At 38.4% G+C, this 26,966-nt stretch overlaps 1 protein-coding gene across 1 annotated transcript in view; it reads right to left on the bottom strand.

The window, feature by feature from the left end:
* Positions 1–1,530: 1,530 nt before the first annotated feature.
* Positions 1,531–26,966, bottom strand: part of LOC124804709 (nuclear pore complex protein Nup58-like) — a 129,501-nt gene continuing 104,065 nt past the window's right edge. The window contains exon 8 of the mRNA XM_047264968.1: positions 1,531–6,205. Within this exon, the coding sequence (XP_047120924.1) occupies positions 6,006–6,205 (200 nt within the window). The 3' untranslated portion in view covers positions 1,531–6,005. The remainder of the gene's footprint in view (positions 6,206–26,966) is intronic.

Below are 26,966 nucleotides of genomic sequence, written 5' to 3'. Positions count from 1 at the left end.
GTTGGCATGCATGCCAGAACTATTGCTGTCAGTGTTGGTTTGCTGTCAATTCTGATAAGAACATCACTATCACTGGATTGTTCACAGTAACTCACTCTCTCCCCTATCTTCCTATTCATAATGAATCCCATTCTTGTTATACCATTTCCTGGTGCTGTAAATATTACCTTATATTTGACTGACCAGAAATCCTTGTCTTCTTTCCATTTTACTTCACTACCCGCCACTGTATCTAAATTGAGCATTAGCATTTCTCTTTAGCTTCCCTACCATGTTGAACCTTCTGACATTCCATGTCCCGATTTGTAGAAGGTTACCTTTTCGTTGCTCATTCAATCTTTTTCTCATGGTCACTTCAATCTTTTGCCAATGGAGAGATCATCATGACATTTTGTCAACTACAGACCACATGTCCTGTGGATACACATTGTGTGTCTTTAATGGAGTGGTTTCCATTCCCTTCTGCATCCTCATGCTGTTGATTGCTGATTCTTCCACCTGTTAGAGTAAGTTTCCAACCCCAAGGGCAAGAGAGTGCTCTAAACCTCCATATGCTCCTCCACTCTCTTTCACAAAACCATTGGTAGCCCTTCTTTTGTCGGTAGTCTTTGGCTGCCATTGCTGATGGTTTTTATTAAAAATGTAAGCAGTGGTGGAGTTTGAACCCAGGATGTTTGGATTATTAGTCAAACATGCTACCCCTATCCCATGGGTGCCACTGCTAGTGATTCATTAATGCACATTTTCATAACCGTGTAATTCTCATGAAGGTCTTCTCTGTATGAACCATAAAATCTTTGAGAAACCTACTTACTGGCATTATACCTGTTTGACAGTTTTGTTGGTGAATGAAGCTCTACCACCATTACTTGAGTGCTCTGCTGCTAACATATTGTTTCATCAGCATTCATGTTGTTAGTTTCCATGTACTTACTGCTCAGCATTCCACACTGGACAGTCACTAAAACATTCTCAAAATGAAAGAATTTAGTAGGATATGTATTCTGTATTAACAACATGCATCTGGCTCCAAAATGCTGATGCAAGATGGTGCTAACTCTCCTCCCCCACTCCCCTGACACAACACAGATATACACTTTATACTTGTCATCCATCAATACTTGATTAATAATGACCTCTCTTCAAATTTCCAATCATTCATCTTATCTTGTATTCCCATTGCTCTTCTCTCGTTATGTCTTTATCAACTAGTATGCCTATGACTTTTTTTCATTCATTTCCTATCATATTTTCTTCAGTTTGATTTTTTAGTCTTCCCTCTCTACAAAATTTTAATTTTTTCATTTCATTTATGTGCTGACTTTCATGTTCACACATTTTGCTTTCATCCCTTATGAACAGAGACAATTGTTAATTACTTATTAAAACCCATCCACATTATTATTTTCTGTTTACAAATTTTGCACATCCAGAGAGTTAGTATGGCTGATAAGACAAGGAAGCAATGGAATAAAATGATGAGAAATTAAACATTGATAATCAGAGATAATTTTTTATTATTATGTCGATACAAAAATAAAATCCTGAGAAATTATGCAAGTTGATGCAACCTGCTCATACAAATCAGTTTTCATTCAATCAAAACACAATTGAACAAATTCTCACAATACCGAGAAAAACTTGTTCATAAATGACACCTACGATACACTGTCATGCTGCAAACAGCATCTTCAGTTTAAAATTGAAATCATTGCATAAATGTGATATACCTACCATCTAAAGTTTGGATTCACATGAAGCTTCTCATAAAAATTCAGGTGTGTGATAAACTTTTCACTTGGATTCAGGCAACAACCAGTTTCTGAAGACACTCCAAGGTATTAAAAATGAACGTTCACTCACTCATTAGCCTATGATTATTTTCTAAATAATGTAATATAGTGTGTTATAGCTAAACAGCATATAATACTGTCATCACTATCATGTCAGAGATCATAAATATCAACCAGAACAATACAACAGCAACAACAGTGTCCATCACTTTGGATATTCCTTACAATTCAAATAGACTGGCATTTCTTATGGTAACATACTCAATATCAACAACACATTTGACATACTGCATCTACCTTAATATTCAGAGTGGGATTATACACTGTAAGAAAATCGACATCTACATTACGTACACAGATATATACAAATTTCATTCTTTCAGAGAAACATACTTAAAATGTATGTAATCTAAAAGGAATGAGAAAGGTTACTTAAAAATATTATGAAGGAAAACTGGACTTATTTGGTGCACTCTAACTCTCAGCACAAGATGATGATACATCCACGTGAGGGAAAAAAACTACCTACAATATGAACTAAGAGATACAATACTTCTCTCAACATCATGGCATACAGGTTCAATAACGTAACATTATTCAAAAGAACACTGACAGGTGAAGAAAACCCTCATTACAACCCTAAAGATCTTGTGTTTAGTACAGCCTGAGTCTGTGTTGTACAGCAACTAGAAAAACTGCAAGGAATATGAGTGTATCTAAGACAACTGTTTCTATTTTGTTCACAGATGTGGAGCCTTTCCAGCTTTAAAGTAACTACAACTTGCTATTATAATAATGCAGTAATATTTTCACAAATAATCTTCACAGGAGGAGAGAGTAATTGCTCTATTCTGCACTTTTTTTTACCATTAACTGCTTACGAACACACACCATCTCCCTTGTTAGAAGTGTTTCATAATTCTAAACACAATAAATTTCTTATTGACTTTCCTTGTCACCAAAAACAAAGTGGTGACTTTATTACATGTTCCTTTTTTTCAGGTCATTTTAATGCTGCACACATTCTGATATTTAATTCATCCAGAGACCAGGAACACAGCATTAGCAATTCACTTCTACGACACCACAGTTGTACCAGTTCACATTTTCATTCCATTTTATGTATGTGCACTACCAAAATCATAATCATCAGATGGAGATTTGCCGAAAACTCGAGAGTTTAGGTGACAAGTAAACCGAGAATGCTGTTTGCATGGCTATCATCGGGAGAAATTTCCATCTCATAATAGTTAGCACTGTTAAAGAGTTTTCTGAAATTTAAGTTCTGTATGTTAGGGAACGTATGTACTGTAATCAATGTTGGCACCAGAATCCTAGAATAATATCCTGTGATTTTAGAGCCACAAAAGATGTATCACTATGAAACTTATACAAAAATGAGGAGAAAAAATTGGCAATGCACATACTGAAATAAATACAATCAAATTTGCTCAAAGCAATATGGTTGCACAACAAAAAATGTAAATCATGATGGCCAGTCTGGTATTTGACTCTGCTCCTCCCATGAATACAATGTTTTCAACAATTTGCTGTCTAATTTAGTAATGAATCCAAAATCTTCAAGAAAATATAGGCAGTTTCATACATAGTTCTACAATTAGTGACTGTTAATCAAATGAAGCACTGAAACTGACATCAATATAACATCCTCTTCCAGTTTTTGAGACATTCCTTTACCCTCAAATAACAATGGAGCAAAATTATGTAACAAAGTACTTCAATTAACATGAATGAAATCTATTATTGCTTGGTACATCTGCTAATTATTTAAGAATGAAAAAAAAACGTAACTACAAACTTTCTGCTACTATTCGTTTTGGGCCAGTGTTACATTTTTAGAATCGTCATTTTTCAAAAGATAGCCCGCAACATAAATGAATATTCACAGACATGTACTTTCACTTTTGAAATTCAGTTTGCACTTGGAAATACCTGAAACTGTCAATACCATTATCTTACTTTCATTACACAATGAGTTTTGGTTTTCTTTTCCTGTTTGCTTGCGAACATGTCTCTGATGAACAAGTCAGCTTCCTGGAAGGGTTTAGAAAATCTCACAAGATTCTGAACATACTATCTAGCTACTTCACCATCAGTACAGTTGTTCACTTCTGTCAAAAGTAATCCTATTCCACAGATTATAAAGCGAACAACAAGCACAGCAATGACAGATAAATCAAAGATATTGGTAGCTGAAATATGTTTTAGTAGGAGGCTTATTCAAAAAGTAAGAGTTGTTGCCTATATTTAAATGTTGGCAGCTCAGAACAAATTTGCACAAATGCAGTAATTATTTACAACTCCACAGAAGCTATTGTTTTGATTCATTAGTAATCTGACATGGATGAACGTAAATAACAATGGTTGTGAAAATTGTTACTTCTCTCAGTTGTGAAGTGTGTGCTGTAATTAAATTTGGGAGCAAAAGTATCTACAGCTGTTAAATTGATCAGAAGCTGTCTAGTTTATGAGCCTACTGTAATAAGTGGAGGGAAGATTAGACAGTGCTATTGAGACTTTAAAAGTGGCAGTACAAATGTATGCAATGAAGAGTAGAGTGGTAAGACCAGTATCCAGACCAATAAGAGTGTGCAACAAGTTGGACCAAAAACTGCAGTCTGATCAAAGATTGACGAGTAGTGCTTAGGCTGATGAGTTTCCTTTTGCAGAATCCACCATTATCTACTCCACTGTTAAGGAAAAGCTTGGATATAACAAACTATGTGCTGGGTAAGTTCCCAAAACTTTTAGCCACCACCATAAAGAGCAAAGAATATCAATCAAATAAGCATTTCTGAATTGCTACTGACAAGATGAACGATGACGAGATGTGGATGTCCAAGAGCTATGCATAACCAGAACAACAGATAATGCAGTAGGGCCGCACAAAAACTAAAAGAATTCACCTAACCTCCTTAATCGGGTTGAAAAATACAGGCTACAGTTTTTTTTAGAACAAAAAAGGTGTTTTTTGCTTTACTTCATGAGATATGGGTCAACAATTACAGCTGAAATGTACTGCCAAATGCTCACCAAACTGGTATATGCCATCTAAAATCAACAATACAGGAAACTGTTGACTGCGGCAGTTCGCACCCATGACAATATTCATCCACGAAGAGTAAAATTCATCATTTCTGTTGACAACTTTTGAATCAATCATCCTACAGTCAAGAATTTGCATTATACTGATTATTACCTCTTCCTGCATTTGAAACAGTGACTTGGCTGACAATCATTAGAGATAATGATTAACTCAAGACCTCTATTATCAACTGGGTCAATTCTATGCGAAGGCACTGAAGAAGATAGTGTAACGTTAGAAAAAAATGCTTAGATGTGAGCAACATTTATGTGGGAAAGTGAAGCAGGGTTTTAGGAAACTAAAATCACCAATGAAGGCTTTTTCTAATATATAGACTCACATAATATTTTGTCATACAAATCAAGTAGTATGCTCATTTCTGTTTTACAGTTATGTTCAGTATCAAATATTGTGTTCCACTGTAAGTATGGTAATGGTTATTATAAATCAATAATAGAAAGAAAGAAAGAGGTAAGAAATCTAAATGAAGCCAAAGAGTCTAAATAAACAAATGGAATGTTTCACAGAGTTTACTTCAAACTATTTTCCTTTGTTCACATTTTCAACAAAAATTTTGAGCTTCTCTATAATAACAGACATACCCAAAATGAACAGAATCATACTTAACAAGTAGATTAGGTCCATTCATTCCTCTCGTAGCTAGGGAATCGAAAACTCTGACAATTTAGGTCCAGTTGTGCACTGCACAGCTCTTTCAACATGATATCAATAATTAAAAGAACTTAAAAAAGTTTGTGTGTGTGCCATGACTTTCTTAACAATTCAATACAAACAAACATTTCAAAATTCATAAAGAAAGAGGAAATTTGAGTTTAACCATATAATATCACAACCAATACAAAAAGAAACTTAATTTTCTCCTTTGCTCGGAAAGGAACTGACATTGTGCTGCATATCACACAAGGCTATGATTGCAGCTTTTCATGCATGGGTATACACACATCTTATAGATGCACAGAAATTATCATCACACTTCAGTTTGTTACTCTAACTCTATACAACTTCTAACTAATGGAAGTAATATGGTAAAAAGTCTATTGAGAAAAAACACATGAAATGCCAGTCTAATTGAATGTAATTTTTTTTCAAATACGCTTTCCTCTTTTATTGCCCACAGGTGGTTTCTGAAGCTGAAAACTTTGATTTTCAACAGGTTGTGGCGTGGAAAGTGCATTAATATTACTTGTAATACCACCAGACAGGAGGGTTGAACCAGATGAAAAGAATTGCTGCTGTGGGTAGTGTAGTTGCAATGATGAACTCTGCTGTTGATTTGATCCCCAACCTGCAATGGGAGGAATCATTTCAACATTCCAGCAAGAAACTTAACAACAACAAATGTCCACTGTAGTATCCCATTATAAGGAAACAACATTCCATCAAAGCAGAAACTACATTCACAGTCACAGACTGAAACACAACAGCTCCTGATTATACATACTAACAATTCAAGATATTTACATCATACATGTGTGTATTTTGAGGGATATACTACATTAATGTTTACCCTTAAATTAATGTTTAACCTCTTAAATGTTATACAGTTCGTTTCTGTTAATGGTAAAGAAGGTTGTAAACTAATAACACTTTTTCAATACCAGGACTTGGCCTGGCCTTCAGGTCTCAACGAGAGATCTTGTATGCTGTATGAGTTGCTCTTATCTGCTATCCATCTTCAGGAGTCTCAGAAGTACATTACTGATATAATTCAGTTGATGCTTACTGTCTCATCATCTAGATGGGCTACTAATGGGCTACAATACCATGAGGAGAAGAGCTGTATCAGTACTTTAAAGTCTTATAGTTCACTTCACATTTTACGGCATAGAAATGATCTAGATTAACTGATTTTTTTGGCCGTTTTCTGTGGGTCAGTCACACTTCTTTGTCTCACCATGTGTAAGTGTGGTCAAGACACGCTTTTCAAATGAAATATAAAATTGTTAACTGACAACTTTTGGCAACCGAGATCATCCTTGGCAGTGTATCTCTTAAGACTACAACAAAGAAGAACATAAGTTGATGCAAGAGTCTGCCGAGGTTCCTCCTGAAACACTATTGGCATGATATGTGAAACTCTCACTGCCAGCTCTTTTCTCTCCCAGTAAACTACATTTTGAAAAAATGTGATTTTTGACAATAATGAATCTGTTTCAATGGAATTTTACCTGTCACATGCAAGTTAAGATGCCATATTGTCCAAACCTGAATATTTCCTTGCCATTAAGGAGGTAGTGGCATTTCAGGAGTGAAAGAACAAACCTCAAGTAAACAATGGAACATTTCACTGTACTATTAATTTCCTGTCTGGTGAGGTCATCCAATAGCTAGACAAAGCCATTTATCTGCACACCAACTGTTAAGTGAAAATTTGAGGTAGAAGAGTTAAAATATGTGAGAATGTTTTAAGCTATTTTCTTAACACAATGTTTTAAAAGTTTCGGAGATGCTGCCGGCCTGCTTGTCAATCTTTTCACAAAATAGGTAGAAGATTCAGGGTAGGATAGATTCAAAACAAACTTGGGGATTCCATAATATGTATGCAGGAGCTTTAGACATTATTAGGCTTAGGAAAACATGTACCAATAAAAGAAGATTGAGTCGATACATCAACTGCTAAGTACATGACAGATCACTCATCTTGGATGTCATTCTGTTTCTGAAACTTAATTCAATGATCGGTTGCAAATGACTGTTTTCTAACATGCTCTCAATAGTGTTTTGCAAAAAGAATGTCGTCTTCCATCCAGAGATTCCCATTTGAATTCACAAAGCATCCCCGTAACACCCGCACGTTGATCAAACCTATTGGTAAGAAATATAATGGCAGGCTTCTGAATTGCTTCACTGTCTTCCTTTAATCTGACCTGATGCAGATCCCAAAGACTAACAAAACTCAAGAATGGGTCACTCAAGTGTTCTATACACAGTCACCTTTATGGAAGAGCTACACTTTCCTAGAAGTCTACCAATGAACCGAAGTCAACCATTTGTCTTCCCTGCTACCGTCCTTACATGCTTGTTCCATCTCTTACTGCCTAGATATTTTATTAACATGACTACCTCTCACCACACCACTAATACTGCATTCAGGCATTAAAGGATTGTTTTTCATACTCATCTGCATTAACTTACATTTTTCTACATTTTGAGCAAGCTACCATTCATCACACCAAATAGAAATTCTGTCCAAGTTATTCTGCATTCTTCTACAATCACTCAACGGTGATATTTTCCTGTGCACTACAGCATCACCAGCATACAGTCGCCCATCATTTATGCATGTAAGGAACAGGAATGGTCATATATGACATTTCCCCAGTGCTCTCTCGACAATACCCGTTTCTGATGAACACTCGCCATCGAGGACAATATACTGGGTCCTATTACTTACACAGTCTTCGAGCCACTCTGGGAACCTAATCTGTATGTTCAGACCTTTATAACTGTCATTAGCAGTCTCAGTGGGGTACTGTATCAAATGCTTTCTTGAAATGTAGGAATACGGAATCTGCCTGCTTTCCTACATCCATGGTTCGCAAGATATTGTGCAAGAAAAGGGCAAGCTTAACAACTTGTCAGGAACAAATTAATCTAGTATAACAGCTGTCTGGTATGTGGCATTATTTTTAAGTTGTTTAGGCAGTTCTACATGAAGAGTGGCCCATGCATCTGGTGCCTCTGACACACGCACGGCAGTTTATTTCCCCAAAATCAAATGAACTAAGAAAATCCGTTTATGTGATGCCCATTACATGACAAGTAACTGTGCAATGTTTTTACGGCATCTTTGCTACTACACAAGAAAATTATTACATACTTTTACTATAGATACTACATAGGGATCAGCCCAATCACGTCAATTTTACCTTATAAATGATTTTGATGGCTCATTTGACGAGCAAAAGCTATTCAGAGAAAACATGGTACTACCTCAATACCAAAGTTGCTCCTCTGGTGATCTCATTAGACTCAGTAAACAAATTAATTCCTCCTCATTACTCTGCTGCCATTAGAAATATTTTAATTCTACAACACCCCCACTTGTTCAAGTCATATACAGAAAGAGGGGCACAGAAATTAATCCACTGGACTCATATGTAGGAGAAGTGATGTTCAAGTGTTCATCCAGCCATTGTGATTTAGTAAACATAAACATTACTCATGGATTAAGTTTTAGGGCTGTTCAGACTGCTGCCTATGAGGAAGTATGAGAAGCGATCTGGAATCATGGGACATGTCAGCACATCACCAATCCCTCCAGCCATTATTGCCAATAGAAGCATCCAGATGATGTTGCTGTTCTCTGTTCCAGAAGTTCCTCTTCCTGCCTCACGAGGTGGAGTGGTGCCCTTTCCCCACCTCCCTACCTCAGGAAAAATCTGAGCACGAACTGCAAAATGAACCTAGGTCCTTCCACATCACAGGCAGTTACACCAACCACTTGGCTATGGAGGCATATTAAGGGGAACACAAAGGATATTCTTTTTGAACAGACACAGCCAATTACTTTGCGTTATTTTCCAGTTCAAACTTGTGTTCAGTTTCTAATGTTCTCATTGATGGAACCTAACCATTATTTTTCTTTTTTCCAGTATTACCAGCATAACAACAGGTTTTTTTTGCCTTTTTGACAACCTATGATCAAGGGAATGAATCAGTTCCAGAAATTATTCCCTGTAGACTTTATTTATGTTCATTATTTATGCTGAGTGTTATGCAGTATTCCAACTGGTTTGGTACTGTTTCTCAAGTATATATGTTTTTATTTATTTTATTTGCGTTACTTTAAAAAGTATGAAAAAATATTTGAGAGTCTGCAATAACTAAATAGTAGTTTTTACTCTCATTTATTTACTTCTATGTAAGAATAGTTATGACACTTTTCTGGGACAAGTGATAAAAAAGTTAATGTTGTGTGGCTGTAGTTTCACTTTCCCAATCATTATTTGGACAATACTTACGGTTGGCCACCACTTTCTTAGCTCTTCACAATCTTTTTAAATGGTCTGCTTTGTAGGCAAGATGATCGTATGGAATAAAAGCAATTCTCAAAATGCTGTACTTAATAGTTTAAAATATGAGTTTGCAGCATAAAAGTAGTGTTGTTTGCCTTGGTTTTATTAAGGTTAACCATGCTAATGGGATTATAAAAAGGTAGATCATTTTTTCCACTCGGTGTTTGTCAGGTTTTAAGTTAATCCTAATAATATATAATCAAAAAGTCTGGAACCTCATTGACTGGAATAGAATTGTGTTCCGTGATGAGTCCCATTTCGAATTGAGCCCCAATGACCAGTGAACATGTGACTGGAGATTCCCAGGACAGCTGTGAGATACCAACCTGACTGTTGCCCACCAAAATGGCCCAACCACCATCAGTGATGATTTGGACTGCTATTTCATTTCATAGCAGGACCCCTTTGGTTGTCATGCATGGCACCCTTACAGCAAAGCGATACGTCAACGATATTCTATGCTCCGTTTTGTTGCCCTTCACAGCAAGCCATCCTGGGCTTCCATTTCAGCAAGATAATGCTAATCCCCACACACATAGAGTTTCTAATGCTTATCTCCATCCTTGCCAAACCCTTCCTTGGCCAGCAAGATACCCCGGATCTCTCCCCAACTGAGAGCGTCTGGAGCATTAAGGGCAAGGCTCTCCAACCAGCTGAGGATTTTGACGATCTAACATGCCAAATGAACAAAATTTGGCACAGTATCCCTCAGCAGGACGTGTAACAAGTTGATCAACCAATACTAAGCCAAATAATTGCTTGCGTTAGGGTCAGAGGTGAACCAACACATTACTGACTTGCTCAATTTGTGAAGCTCTTTTTTCTTGAATAAATCATCCAATTTTTCTGAATTTTAATCACTTGACTGTCTATACATGTACATCACATCTACCAATTTCCATCCCATTTGGATGATGCCTTTGTTTTGTGCCTTTGTCTTGGATTATATTATGGGAAGTTTCAAACTGATGAGAGGGCAACTTTTCAGCCTTAAAATTTCACACAATTTCCCTCTGTTTTAGTACACAAAAATGATATTTTATTTTTAGTACTGGTGCATTTTAGCTCGGGGATTAAGTATTTTATCTAGGATGTTAGACTGGACCCTTTCTGCAGTTTGGTAAAAACTGCATGAAGAAGTGATACAAAAATGATTAGGGACAATTTTGGCGCCATTCTCTTATCCACCTCGACTGCAGAACACGGAATCTTTCGCAGCACCAAGGAATCCATATAATTCTGTGATTGCTTAAGTCACATTATTTCTCATCGGACTCGGCAATATAGGATCTGCAGTTTAGTACACTTAAAGACATGTGCACCCTCTTGTGGACACCTATGCCAATCATCCTCAACACTAATTGACAGACAGTTGTTGTTGGTATTCAACTGTGAGAAGAGGCAACTTATTTGGCTATAATTGGCTATAATTGTTCACACTTTTTCATAATGTTTGCTAGCATAAATGGATAAAAGTTTCAAAGAACTATCACCATCTGTTGATGGTAACAAATGGGGATTATATATATCAGACTAGGTACTCCTTGGTTCACATTTCCACAGCTGTTACTCATGAAATTTCTAGCTGGCATAGCTATCACTCACGAAATTTCTAGCTGGCAATTTATAACAGACGTTGAATGTAATGGGATGAAAATGAATATCACTCATCTTTGTGATCTCTTCTTCCCTTCTGCAGTTACTATGGAGCTGACGAACTTTTGCAACTTATTTGAAAGAAAAGGAATAGTAATTTCTCTTAAGGCTGAAAATCAATAATACTGCAATAATAATAATAATAATAATAATAATAATAATAATAATAATAATAATAATAATAGTACCCTGAAGATGCAAGTGCACAAAAAAGTTTTTAAATTCACTAATGTACTGAGAATAATCTATAATATGTAGTAGTTGCGAAGTGGCCAATATATTTTACATCAGTCATATACTCCACTATTTTTCTCATCCTTTAATAATGTTATACATGCTACTTATTTTTTACATTCTTTTTAGACTGTTATCTAACTAGACACTACCATTTTTTTATGTTACCAAGAGTTGGGTTTAGATTTTAGATTTTTTTTGATACATTGTAAAATTCTAAGAACTTTCTAAAGCAATGACAGAGAAATCATAAAGTGTCCTACGTAACAAGCCAACCCCATTTTCCTCAAAATGAATACTGGGGAGGGAGAGAGGGGCGGGGAGAAAAAAATAAAAATAAAATTATGCTTAATGTAAAATATTACCTGTGTAATTTATGTTGTAAAATACAGCATGTTTAACTGTTCAGTTTCTTTGTAACTTAACTGTCTGCATCAACGTGAAACAATTGAAAGCTGTTTTCACGGTGGAGGGAGGATTACATTATAATTAATATACTGTTCACCAGAAAAAATTATGGAAAAAAGTCAGTTACACTTCACTAATTTAGTGCAGCTTAATTCTAAACTGATGTTAAAACTTGCACATTAATTTTTGTTTTTAGCACTGCTGCCATTACCCATAATTACTTTTAGTCACTAATTATTGGGCATACATACAAGCAGTTGGCAGCATTGCATGAGCATGCAGTTATTTTTCACTGCATGAGAACATAATTTGATTGGCTGCATGTTGTGTGTGATCAGCAGCATTTTAACCAGATAACCTTATAACAATGCGTGTGTGTTTTGCTGCCCTTTGAAGTAATATCATGACAACTGTGCTGTGATATACTTCCTGTTGGGAAACTTCTATTAACAGGCACATACAACAATGTCTTACATATCTATTACTAATGCAGACAACTTCCGGTGTATTTGCAAGGAATTGACATTTGCTTTCAGGAAGTTTTAACAATTACAACTCCAAAAGAAAAGGGCACATTTATTGTATTTAGACTATAAGATAGCGGTCTAGAGTAAAAAATGCGCATCACATGAAGAACTACATCTTTAATATTATTGGCCTGTCTATCCTCAGTTGCCAGTAATATTGTATTACTGATTGATTATTTGTTATGTGCATTTATGTGGAACTGAATAAATGCTATTTATTCAGGATACATTTCACTTACTTTATTTCACTGGCCTGAAATACACACCCATCTTCACTTGAACACAGCACACTCAACTTCCACATTGTGTAATTGTACTTGCAAGCTACAAATAGTCCTGGTCCAAGCACTTTTTATGTTCAATACTAATGTTTAATTGCTTTTTTACACAACACACACTGTAAGGAACAACAGACAAGCAATGAACAAGAAAATGCTACAACAATAACTCTTTGCAGACTGTAAGTACAGTGGCACGAGATGTAAGACAACAGTGCTAAATTTAAGTGAAAATGTTTGTTTGTTTCAGGTCACTGAAGATATCTCAACAAATTGTGGCAACACACACCTGGTAAATTGAAAATTATGTTTATTTAAATGCAAATAGAGCAATGACTTGGACGAAGCCTACCAACCATACTAATGACTATGATTTTTGTATGTCTCCTCCCAATGAACCAAGGAGCCCCCATGAAGAAGGAAGAAACAGACTTGTACACTCTAATACATGCTTTGAAAATATAATGTAATTGGATGTTTTAAAAAAACCTACACGCCAAGCAGCAGTAGGACAACACATGTATAAAGGATTTAAATTTACAAGCTTTTAGAGCCAGTGGCTCCTTCTTCTGACAGAAGGGTTGAAGGAGAAGGAAGGGGGTGGAGGAAAGAGACTAGTGAGGTTTAGAAAATGGGGAGAGTTTGGAAAAGTCGCCCAAAACCCCAGGTCAGGGGAGAAAAACTGAACGGGATGAATATGAAAACTGAGTCAACAGTCTTTTTTTTATCACACCATCTGGTAAGTTTCCCGTGAACCAGGATTCCGAGTGAGTTTCCCCAACTCTCCACATTTCCTAAACCTCAGCAGTCATTTTCCTTCACCTCTCTACCTTCCCTTCAACCCTTCTGCCAGAAGAAAGACCCACTGCCTCAGAAAGCTTGTAAATTTAAATACCTTTACATATGTGTTCTGCCGCTGCTTGGTGTGTAAATTTATTATCTATCCAATTACATCGTGCTAATATATGCTTTGCAATTAATCCTGTACCTAATGACAAAGAACTTTTAGTTTCTCAACTTTCTAGAGAGGTTCTGAAAGGAGAAAGGAAGGTTGAGGTTTAACAACCTGTCGACGTCAGTGTCACTTAGAGATGGAGGCCAAGCTCCGAATGTTTAAAAAAAAGACAGGAAAGGAAATCACACATGCCATTCAAAGGAACCATCCTGGCATTTGTTTGCAGTGATTTAGGGTAAACGTAAATCTGGATGGTTGGCTGCAGATATGAACCGTCACTCTCCCAAATGCTACTCCAGTGTGCTAACTACTACGCCACCTTGTTTGGTATTAGATGTTTTGATGAACTCTAATGAAATCTCAGTAAAATAGTACAATTCGAGATACAAAGACTTCTCCCAAGTTATTTCTGCCTCAACTCACAAGATAATACAAAGCAAGCTCAGCAGAAATCTGGTATGGGAAAGTAAGACAAAATTATTGGCATCACATTTAAAACATTGTAAATATCTACACCACTCTGTGAAAGTGTCCAAATTTTTTCATAGAACTAAATAATTGGAGGCGTTCTTTAAAATTGTAGGCGACATTAATTAGTGCAGAGAAACAGATGATTCAACTGAAGCAATGAATATGGTGCACAGTTTAATCAAGGGCAATCAATCATTGACACTTCTTAAAGGAGTACTTTTATGCAATAAGAGCACATTACTTTCAATTCTTGTGGCCAATGCTACTAATGCAGAAGAAACTTATAAAAATGTGAGTAACATCTTGATACAAGCAGACCATATGAGATACCAGAGGGAATTTTGTGGGGATTTGAAAGTTATTGCTGTATTACACTGTCCAGTCACATTAAAGTGACCACCTGTCAAGAGCCTGAATAACAACCTTTTACAGCATGGACCACTGCAAAGATGTGCAGGAAGAGTCAATGAGATTCTCAAAGGTACCAACAGGGATGTGAAGCCATGCCGACTCCAGAGCCGTGACCAGCTGCACTAGATCCTTGGCTGATGATCCATGGCGTGAACAGCCTGGTTGAGGTGGTCCCACGTACTCTTGATTGGGTTTAAATCTGGGGAGTTTGGTGGCCAGCAGAGTATGTTAAACTCATTCTCTGCTCTCCTAACCACATATGTACACTGAGAGCTATGTGACACGTTGCACTGCCATGCTGGTAGATGCCATTGTGCCGAGGAAAAACGAACTAAATGTAAGGGTTCCCCAGACCATAATTCTCCCTTCTCCCGCCTAGATCCTTATGAAGATTGTTGCAGGATGTTTGCTTCTGCCTAGACCCTTGTGAAGATTGTTGCAGGATGTTTGCTTTCTGTCCGATGGAGCATAACATATAATTCATTTGAAAAGGCCACCTCTCAACACACAGTGGATTTCCAGCAATGATACTGACATGCAAATTCCAGTCTTCATCGCTGATGACCAGCAGTCAGCATGGATGCATAAAGCAGGTGCCTCCTGGAGGTCCATCACAGCAATGTTCGCTGAAGTCACAGAGGAGTCACTGTTGATAGCTGCTTGGTTCACGTGGCCAGTCATTGCTCAACAGTTGCACATCTATACACCGGTGCACACCTCCACAATCATCATTCACCCCTGTCATTTATATTCTGTGGTGCATGACAGTTGCCTCGGGACTGGTTTTGGATAATGTCACTTTTCCATGCGTGGTATACTTTAAACATGATGGCATGCGAACATTTTACAAATTTGCCATTTTGGAAATGTTTCCAGTCATAGCCTGAAAGCTTATGGATCATGCCCTTTTGGATGTCAGATAAATTGCTCTATTTCTGCATTGTGAGAATGACTGCACTGTTTCTGCATCCCATGAACAGACTTTATATACCCACCATTGCTAGCGCTGCCACCTGCTATCTGTGAGTGGTTATTGCACATTGATGTCAAACATAATTGGTGGTCATATTAATGTGACTGAACAATGTATTACAACAGCAATCTGATTGCACCAATTACATCTGTATCCTGTGCAAGCAAGACAGGCAAGCTACGGTAAATACTATTCACAAACAAATGGCCGAAACGAGTGTCAATAACTCCAGGATTAAAAAAAATAAATAAATAAATAAATAAAAAGTTATACAGAAACTACTGATAGAGTCAAGTACAGCTACATTTCTGGCATTACATATAAAATTATGTCTTTTGAAGACTCTTGTAAAATCTGTAAATGCAGATGTCCCTGAATTCAGAAAATGTGCTAAAAGAGAAGATGAAAAAAAGAACATGGCAGCACTTTAAAAATGTTTTGAACGATTTTCTGGGAAACTTTAAAGCAGAAAACTTAAGCAACTTGTGTATGAACTGATGCACTCAGATTACTAGGTGAAACCCAACATTTCATTAAAAATGTGCTTATTGCAATCACACCTGAACTACTTCACTGAAAATTGCTACGGTGGGAGTGAAGAGCATAGTGAGCACTTTCATTGATGTTCTGCTGATTGAGCAAAGGTAGCACAGATAATGAAGTGCTGCCAGTTAAGTAATCTCTACTGGTTGGAAAAGAAGAGGACATTTCCACAACACAGTACCAGAGGTAAGCCAAAAAAAGAACACTCTTACATATCTGATTTTTTTCTATTATATATTTTCTTGTGAGATACTGCAAAAAAACATCATTTCCTCAAAAATAAGGGCTCTTGAATTAATTATTATAATTTTTGTGTGTTATGATACTAAAAATAAGTAAAAATCATATTTTTTTAAATACATAGTGATTAGTTTCATCAACTCAGTTTAGTGCACATAGCAGCCTATCAGCCGTATTCGGCCAAAAACTATGCCACAGCAGAAGAGAGTTGCAACAAAGCAGGCCACAGGCAGGCAAGAATTAATTTAAGTGTTGCAAAGCAAAACACAGTCATCAGGCATTGCAAAGCAGAGCCAGCTGGGTGCGGTACAGCAACAGCCAATGCTGCGATATGCTAGTGGAAAAATGAAAGCCTTTCCTCACTTGCCACCACATAATTGTTTGGACTAGGTGCCTTAAGACCTAAACAAACACAGCCATTCATGTACTAAAATATTCTCATCTTAGTATCACAGCCTACACCACGAGCCTGTTAACAACTGGAGCGAGATCCCACAATGCAGTAAAGGGTCTGCTGTTGGACCACAGAACGGGGCAGCCTGCCCTGAGTCATGAGAGCAGCTATGGGCGAGCAGAGATTTGCCCACTGGCTGGATGGAGGTCACGGCCGCCTCCATGGTATCATAAGCTTCGCTGCCATCACCGTCGCTGACAACGGCATCAGAGTAATAGCACATTGCACTGTCAGCAATGCCAGAAGTCTACTGTTTCACATGACAGGCAACTGGACACTTCCACAAAGTTGTTCCCGACTTACTATGACTGAGGGCTGAAATAAAGAAGTTAATTCAACAAACCTACTGTCATCCTGAAGTCTCATCTCACTCTCCACAGGTGACAATTCATGGGTTATCTAACAAGGGTGCCAGATCGCTATTGCCTTTTTAGAGTAACATCTATACCTACAGCCTATGGTACGATGAATCAAAAAATTTTGATTTTATTTTGGTCATGGAGAAAAGGTTTGACAGTCATACATTTTATAATGTAGATTTTATTGCAAACAGAGAACCAGTGGACTTGCCTAGTTTTAGAAGTAGTGGAAGTCACAATTGGTTAGTGCCAGTTAGAAGTGCACATGTAACCTTGAGGGCCACTCAGTGTCATGTATGGAATCAGTTCCAGTGTGTGTGTGTGTGTGTGTGTTTTTATATATATATATATATATATATATATATATATATATATATATATATATATAATGGAAGGAAACATTCCACGTGGGAAAAATTATATATAAACCAAAGATGAGGTGACTTACCGAACAAAAGCGCTGGCAGGTCGATAGACACACAAACAAACACAAACATACACACAAAATTCAAGCTTTCGCAACAAACTGTTGCCTCATCAGGAAAGAGGGAAGGAGAGGGGAAGACGAAAGGAAGTGGGTTTTAAGGGAGAGGGTAAGGAGTCATTCCAATCCCGGGAGCGGAAAGACTTACCTTAGGGGGAAAAAAGGACAGGTATACACTCGCACACACGCACATATCCATCCACACATACAGACATGTGTGGATGGATATGTGCGTACAGAGTATGTCGCCAGTGAAAGCCAAGATTCAATCGCTGATAAGGGAGTCCAGCAGTTATTCCAGGGATAAGAGATGTGGACTGGAAATGGAGAGTGGGGAGAAAGGTATTGGGAGATAAAAATGAGGTTGTGAATGAAATAGTAATGAGGAACCCACATGGATTAAGGCCTGGAAGATAGTCTTTCATATTTTTTAAAGTTGCATATAGATTTAGTGTAATTAGTATAAACAGATGCAGAGCAGCAATGAGTTGAAGGGGGAGGAAAGTGATTAGTAATCCTGCTCGTAGGGGAGGTGCAGATGAGAGATGATGCAACTCATAACGGGACTACTGATCTTCGTTGGAGTGGAAGCATTTCGGAACCAGCAACTGGGAAGGGGAGTGCTGTTCGCCAACCAGGAAGATGTATTGATCATCAGTCAGTCATTGCTGGGTGATAAAGGTGGTATTCAATGCATGGGAGATGTGTAATAACAAAGTGAGAAGATTGGAACAAGCATTCAACAAATTCTGCAAGGGAACAGAAAGGCACAGGATACTGAAAGGAAGTGCCGGGATATGTGAGAATGTACATGAATTGTTCAGTAAATTAAGGTGTGACATGACCGAGGTACTGGGGGTTCTTCCACATATGCTAAGGAAGAGGGGATGGATCAACGCTAGAGGTTAGCTTATGAAAACAGTATTTGGCACTGCTGATGAAGATGATGTTCAAAGGGTGAACAAGACGATAGAAGAGGTTAAGCAGTGGGAAAAAGGAAACAAAGCCATAAGTGACTGGCACACTATGCAGATTGCAAGTTTACAGAAGGATGCATTGAATAACACACAACTACTATGACAACTGACTAGGGAAGTAAGAGGGTATGCCAGTGCTGCAGAAGGGGTAGTTACTCAGAATATCAGGGAACTACAAACCGAAGTAGAAATCTCAGATAGGGAAGTAGTAATGACAAAATGGTTGCAGTCCGTAGAAGATATTGTCTGGGAAGCACGAGGGAAAATAACAGAACTGCAGGAGGCTATGCAGCAGATTGTGAGAAGTCAGCAAGGGGTAAACTAGTTGTAACGGAGCAGTATTTAGAGGGTCTAAGGAAAGTATAGAAGGAACTACCAATGGAGATGGGGTTGGTTTTAGAACTCAAGCACAAAAAACTTAACTTTTTATTTCAAGGTATCCACAGTATTGGTGAGAACTTATGGAGTGAAAGTTTACACTTCTGTTTTTATACCACTAGCAGGGAAACAAACACATTATGAGTGCTACATAGTTCATGCATATCCTGTTAAGTGGGAGATATTAAAGAAATCTGAGAGATTCAAAGAACAGCTACTATTATTAATTGCAAAAGACAATGGAAGCTATGCAGAAATGGAGGAAGCAAATTTACAAAAAAGCTACCGAGGGGAAATCACAGTCTGTCCGAATACGGTAATATGAGGTGGGCAGGATTCTAGCACAGTGAAATTGCTAATGGGGCAAAAGGAGGTGAGAGAATGCAATAAAAAAGTGACCAAGCCAAAATTGTCCTTTCAGCAGGTCGAGGTGCATTGATTGTACTCCACCTGTGACAAGATGGTAGCAGTGGCTACCTGATTCAAGAAGGGAAACTTACAGCAAAGAGGCTAGAGTTAAATGGGAGTGGTTTGTTGTTAAATGGAACAGCATGTGAGATAAAGGGGCCTGATTTCTATTTACCCAACATGATTTCCGGGATAACTCGCCTGAATATTTCGCAGTCTTGTTTGTATTGACCAGAGATGCCATTAGAAGCCCTACGTGCCGCAAATCTATTAGCTCGAACTCTAGGACTAGAATTAATGCAGTCTATAAATGAGCTTCTGAACCAGCAGGAGGGATGAGTCCACCTGGTAACCTTAGTGCAGCTTGTATATTTATATTGAGAAAATTAGTACTGGAAAGAGACAACAATGACTATTGTCATACCAACCATCGCAGTGATACTTGTTCTGCAGAGCACAGTCCTCATTTTGGTGCGCAGGAGACGAAGCACAAGAGGGAATTTAGACCCAGCTGTTTTTCAGATTCCAGTGAACAGGATACCCTGAGTATAAAAGCAGCACAAGGAAGGTGAACACACAATGGGGTAGCATTAAGGATAACTGATTTATTTTAGCTTATAAGTTCATAACACCGAGTTAGAAGTTATTGTGCAAGAAGCCTTGTAATGAAGTAAGCTCCATGGTGTTTGAGTTAAGGAGCAGGGCAAGCGGCCCTGTAGATATGTGTAAGATTAAGGAAACCAACTGTTACACTAATTCTCAAGAGGCCGAACAGGGCCAGAAGGGCCAGTCACCAGGAGCCTTCTAGATAAAAAGAAGGGCAATGTAGCATATTGACTGTATTTGGTCAAAAAGTGTGCCGGAGTGGAAGTGAGTTGCAACAGAATGACCACAGGCAGGTAAGAGCATTAGAGCGTTACGCACTGCGAAGCAAACTGCGGCTGACAGGTGTTGCGAAGCAGAGCCAGTTGCGTGCAGTATAGCACCAGACGACGCTGCAATACGCTAGTGGAAGGGTGGAAGCCTTTCCTCACTTGCCATCGTGGAAGGGTTTAGAGTGTGTGCCTTAAGCCTTAAATGAACATAGTCTGGGATGTATAAGTACTCGGCCATTCATGTATATTCTCATCTTAGTATCACAGCCTACACCATGAGCCTGTGACACACAGAGTGACATCCCAGAATGCAATACAAGGTCCACTGTTCAACCGCAGAAGGGGTAGCCTGCCCTGAGTCACGGGTGTACCTGCCACTGGAGCAGAGAGGCAGAGAGCCTTCCACTTGCTGGAGGGAGGTCATAGCTGCCTCCACAGTACTGTCAGCCATGCTGCTGTGCTGTCATCACAGTGTCACAGCTGGAGACACTGTTGATCATGGCATTCGAGTGATGCCATGCTTGGTGCTCGGACCCATTCCTTACACTATCAGCAATGCCAGACATCCATTGTTTCACGTGAGTGGCAACTGAATGCCTCCATCAAGCTGTTCTTGAGGTATTGTGGCCGAGGGCCAGAATAAAAAAGTTAATTAAATGAATCTACTGTCGTACTGTCGTCTTGTCTCACTCTCCATGGGTGACAATCCAAGGTTCACCGAACAATGTGTAAATCACTACTAAGTTGTTCTTGCACTCACCTAAAATGCAAAAACTGCAGAGCCCCTATGCCCTACACAGACATATGTGGGATCAAATAGCAGCTGTCATCTTCAGTGTAGAATCTAACTGAACACAAATATGCAAAGAATCATTTCTTTTTTGTGTCACAGATCAAAACCATATTTTATAGTGGAGTCCATGAACATGTCTACAGTAAACTGCTTGTTCACTTCCTCTGAATACGACTGATTTTGTTGAAACTTGTCTCAAAGTTATGGACACAGTTCATAGTTAAATAACTGTTATCCACAATTAAGCTATGACAAATAGTTCATTAATCATGTGAGTAGTCTTGTTTCTTTTTTGTGATACCCTATTTATCAACAGAATATTAAGGCATAGTTTACTTGCATAATATTAACTGTTGTATGAACTAGACTTGAAAGAATCTTAAATATTCTACAAACTGCTGTCACTTCTCCTACTGTCATGGCACCCACTCCTACAAATCTTTCAGCCCATTTACTTAACATTACTTTCCTTAGTGTTTCTTGTTAGTCAACTGTTTCCATGTAAACAACTCAGAAAGTTTCTCAATTTTTCACTTAATAACTTATTTCCAAAGAAGTCCAAAAACTGCAAGGAGAGGAGTGGTTCTGGTTTGAACCAGTTGTTGGAAGTATCTGCAAAAACTGAAAGTCTTCTATGGGAAGGGGAAGAGATCGGGGGCAGTGAGCGACAACAACACTACTCATCTGAAGTTTGATTTACATCCACTAGGTTCCACAGCTTTGTCAGCTACTCATATATTCCATGTCATTAGAAAAGTGAAAAACCATCTATATATTTACGAATTTAATGCCTGAATGTGGTAATGACAATACTCCAGATTTAAGAAACAGGTGTTGCATAATCATTACTTTCACACCTGGGACATGGAATTTAAAATGGGCTTCAAACTACGATGTGATTCACTTTTTGATACAGGAAAAGTGCTCCTATACATGAATATGAAATTAAAATGCAGTTAAACTTATAGAATTAACTAATCATTGAACCCTGAACATTTAAGTTATTAATCTGAAAAAAGGCCAAAATGAGCTACCTTGCCATTGTGATTACAAGTTGGACAAGAAACACATAATTTAAGCACACATGAATTGAGAGGTGCCAATAAGATACTCAAAGCCCGACAACACAAACAGTACATGCCACAAAACAACAATAAAGTAATGTAAGCAATGCCACCTATAAACCAAAATACAACTTTAATGCCACCTGTCTGTCCTTGATAACAAAATTGTCATCTCCTGTGGCTCACCCTAGCTTGGCAGTCATCATTAAGCAAGGAGACTATTGTTTATTTGTCAGACACACAAAGAATGCTGTGCAATAATGGCAACACAGATGATTTTACTTTCAGGGATGTGGGTCCGATATAACTGGGATATCCTTTGTCTCATGGCAGCATCCTATGCCAACTTACTTATAGGCCATCTGCAGGATCCCTTCATATTCACACAACACTTAAAACTCTTGTCTGGTTCAGATTCATTAATGACACATTCATAATCTAGAGGCACAGCAAGGAAAACTATGTTCTTTCTTCCATAGGCTCAATGCCTGCTCCCAAATTCGCTTCACCTGGTCCTTCTCAACTCAACAAACCACTTTCCTAAGTGTTGACCTTCACCTCTCAGATGGAGCACTAGTTTCTCTGAACTATGCAGTTGGGAACTTATCTCCCCAGCATACTTGGTGCTCTCAATCTCTGGTCTACATCTCTGCTAACCTGTTTCCCACTGCCTCACCTTACCTATCATTTCCCCTTCACCATCCAGGTAGTGTACTGCCTTCCTTCCAACACTCTTCCTCGTTCCCTCCCCCCACACATGCGATCTCTGTCTCTGTCTACCCCATCTTCCTGTGTGGAGATCAGGTCATGAGTTTTCTGTTGCATGTTTCTTTGTTCCACAGATCAGACCACTATAAGTAAGTGGTTGCCTTTCGCTTATTTTATGTCATGTTCCATCCAGGAATTTCCTCTATTGCTTTACTTAAACGTTGAATAGCTTTGAAATCTATGAAAAAGCTGTTCTCAACTTAAAGGGTGGTTTGACCACCACAGTGCCTTACTGGGTATGGTCCTATTGGAGGTGGTATGTCCTTATGTCCTTGCATTTGTCCAACCTTTGAACTGACTTACCAAGCCAGTTATAAGAGAACCTACAGATTAAGGCGAACTCCAAACAACAGTGCAGCTTGCCATTTTTTACATTGACGAATCATTGTCAGAAGTAAGAGAAGTGTGTGTGTGTGTGTGTGTGTGTGTGTGTGTGTGTGTGTGTGTGTGTGTGTGTGTGCGCGCGCGCGCGCACGTGAGAGAGAGAGAGAGAGAGAGAGAGAGAGAGAGAGAGAGAGAGAGAGAGAGAGGGGGGGGGGGGGGGGGGACCTGAGGATTAAACCCTGCACCTTTAGGCTTGTAGTCTAGTGCTTACCCAATGTTGTTGTTGTTGTGGTCTTCAGTCCTGAGACTGGTTTGATGCAGCTCTCCATGCTACTCTATCCTGTGCAAGCTTTTTCATCTCCCAGTACCTACTGCAACCTACATTCTTCTGAATCTGCTTAGTGTATTCATCTCTTGGTCTCCCTCTACGATTTTTACCCTCCAATACTAAATTGGTGATCCCTTGATGCCTCAGAACATGTCCTACCAACCGATCCCTTCTTCTGGTCAAGTTGTGCCACAAACTTCTCTTCTCCCCAATCCTATTCAATACTTCCTCATTAGTTATGTGATCTACCCATCTAATCTTCAGCATTCTTCTGTAGCACCACATTTCAAAAGCTTCTATTCTCTTCTTGTCCAAACTATTTATCGTTCATGTTTCACTTCCATACATGGCTACACTCCATACGAATACTTTCAGAAATGACTTCCTGACACTTAAATCAATACTGGATGTTAACAAATTCCTCTTCTTCAGAAACGCTTTCCTTGCCATTGCCAGCCTACATTTTATATCCTCTCTACTTCGACCATCATCAGTTATTTTGCTCCCCAAATAGCAAAACTCCTTTACTACTTTAAGTGCCTCATTTCCTAATCTAATTCCCTCAGCATCACCTGACTTAATTAGACTACATTCCATTATCCTTGTTTTGCTTTTGTTGATGTTCATCTTATATCCTCCTTTCAAGACACTGTCCATTCCGTTCAGCTGCTCTTCCAAGTCCTTTGCTGTCTCTGACAGAATTACAATGTCATCAGCGAACCTCAAAGTTTTTATTTCTTCTCCATGAATTTTAATACCTACTCCGAATTTTTCTTTTGTTTCCTTTACTGCTTGCTCAATATACAGATTGAACAACATCGGGGAGAGGCTACAACCCTGTCTTACTCCCTTCCCAACCACTGCTTCCCTTTCATGTCCCTCGACTCTTATAACTGCCATCTGGTTTCTGTACAAATTGTAAATAGCCTTTCGCTCCCTGTATTTTACCCCCGCCACCTTTAGAATTTGAAAGAGAGTATTCCAGTCAACATTGTCAAAAGCTTTCTCTAAGTCTACAAATGCTAGAAACGTAGGTTTGCCTTTCCTTAATCTTTCTTCTAAGATAAGTCGTAAGGTCAGTATTGCCTCAAGTGTTCCAGTGTTTCTACGGAATCCAAACTGATCTTCCCCGAGGTTGGCTTCTACTAGTTTTTCCATTCGTCTGTAAAGAATTTGTGTTAGTATTTTGCAGCTGTGACTTATTAAGCTGATAGTTCGGTAATTTTCACATCTGTCAACACCTGCTTTCTTTGGGATTGGAATTATTATATTCTTCTTGAAGTCTGAGGGTATTTCGCCTGTTTCATACATCTTGCTCACCAGATGGTAGAGTTTTGTCAGGACTGGCTCTCCCAAGGCCGTCAGTAGTTCCAATGGAATATTGTCTACTCCGGGGGCCTTGTTTCGACTCAGGTCTTTCAGTGCTCTGTCAAACTCTTCACGCAGTATCATATCTCCCATTTCATCTTCATCTACATCTTCTTCCATTTCCATAATATTGTCCTTAAGTACATCACCCTTGTATAGACCCTCTATATACTCCTTCCACCTTTCTGCTTTCCCTTCTTTGCTTAGAATTGGGTTTCCATCTGAGCTCTTGATATTCATACAAGTCGTTCTCTTATCTCCAAAGGTCTCTTTAATTTTCCTGTAGGCGGTATCTATCTTACCCCTAGTGAGATAGGCCTCTACATCCTTACATTTGTCCTCTAGCCATCCCTGCTTAGCCATTTTGCACTTCCTGTTGATCTCATTTTTGAGACGTTTGTATTCCTTTTTGCCTGTTTCACTTACTGCATTTTTATATTTTCTCCTTGCATCAATTAAATTCAATATTTCTTCTGTTACCCAAGGATTTCTACTAGCCCTCGTCTTTTTACCTACTTGATCCTCTGCTGCCTTCACTACTTCATCCCTCAAAGCTACCCATTCTTCTTCTACTGTATTTATTTCCCCCATTCCTGTCAATTGCTCCCTTACGCTCTCCCTGAATCTCTCTACAACCTCTGGTTCTTTTAGTTTATCCAGGTCCCATCTCCTTAAATTCCCACCTTTTTGCAGTTTCTTCAGTTTTAATCTACAGGTCATAACCAATAGATTGTGGTCAGAGTCCACATCTGCCCCTGGAAATGTCTTACAATTTAAAACCTGGTTCCTAAATCTCTGTCTTACCATTATATAATCTATCTGATACCTTTTAGTATCTCCAGGGTTCTTCCATGTATACAACCTTCTTTCATGATTCTTAAACCAAGTGTTAGTTATGATTATGTTGTGCTCTGTGCAAAATTCTACCAGGCGGCTTCCTCTTTCATTTCTGTCCCCCAATCCATATTCACCTACTATGTTTCCTTCTCTCCCTTTTCCTACACTCGGATTCCAGTCACCCATGACTATTAAATTTTCGTCTCTCTTCACAATCTGAATAATTTCTTTTATTTCATCATACATTTCTTCAATTTCTTCGTCATCTGCAGAGCTAGTTGGCATATAAACTGGTACTACTGTAGTAGGTGTGGGCTTCGTATCTATCTTGGCCACAATAATGCGTTCACTATGCTGTTTGTAGTAGCTTACCCGCATTCCTATTTTCCTATTCATTATTAAACCTACTCCTGCATTACCCCTATTTCATTTTGTGTTTATAACCCTGTAGTCACCTGACCAGAAGTCTTGTTCCTCCTGCCACCGAACTTCACTAATTCCCACTATATCTAACTTCAACCTATCCATTTCCCTTTTTAAATTTTCTAACCTACCTGTCTGATTAAGGGATCTGACATTCCACGCTCCGATCCGTAGAACGCCAGTTTTCTTTCTCCTGATAACGACATCCTCTTGAGTAGTCCCCGCCCGGAGATCCGAATGGGGGACTATTTTACCTCCGGAATATTTTACCCAAGAGGACGCCAATGTGCTTACCCAATGTGCCACCAAAACTACATATATTGTGAATGAGAAAATGTCAACAATGTTTTTATTTTACACAATGCATATCCTTTTCCACAAGTTCAAAATGTTTGCCAACATTTCAAAATAAGAAAAAGCTGTATATTTTTTTCCTTTATATTATTATCATTTTAACTCATTTCAGTAACTGAAATTTATTATACTTTCATC

The sequence above is a fragment of the Schistocerca piceifrons genome, chromosome 7 (genome assembly GCF_021461385.2).
Source record: "Schistocerca piceifrons isolate TAMUIC-IGC-003096 chromosome 7, iqSchPice1.1, whole genome shotgun sequence".
NCBI classification, from domain to species: domain Eukaryota; kingdom Metazoa; phylum Arthropoda; class Insecta; order Orthoptera; family Acrididae; genus Schistocerca; species Schistocerca piceifrons.
Note: the sequence above shows the minus strand (reverse complement) of the source record. Positions and strands in the feature narration are given on the sequence as shown.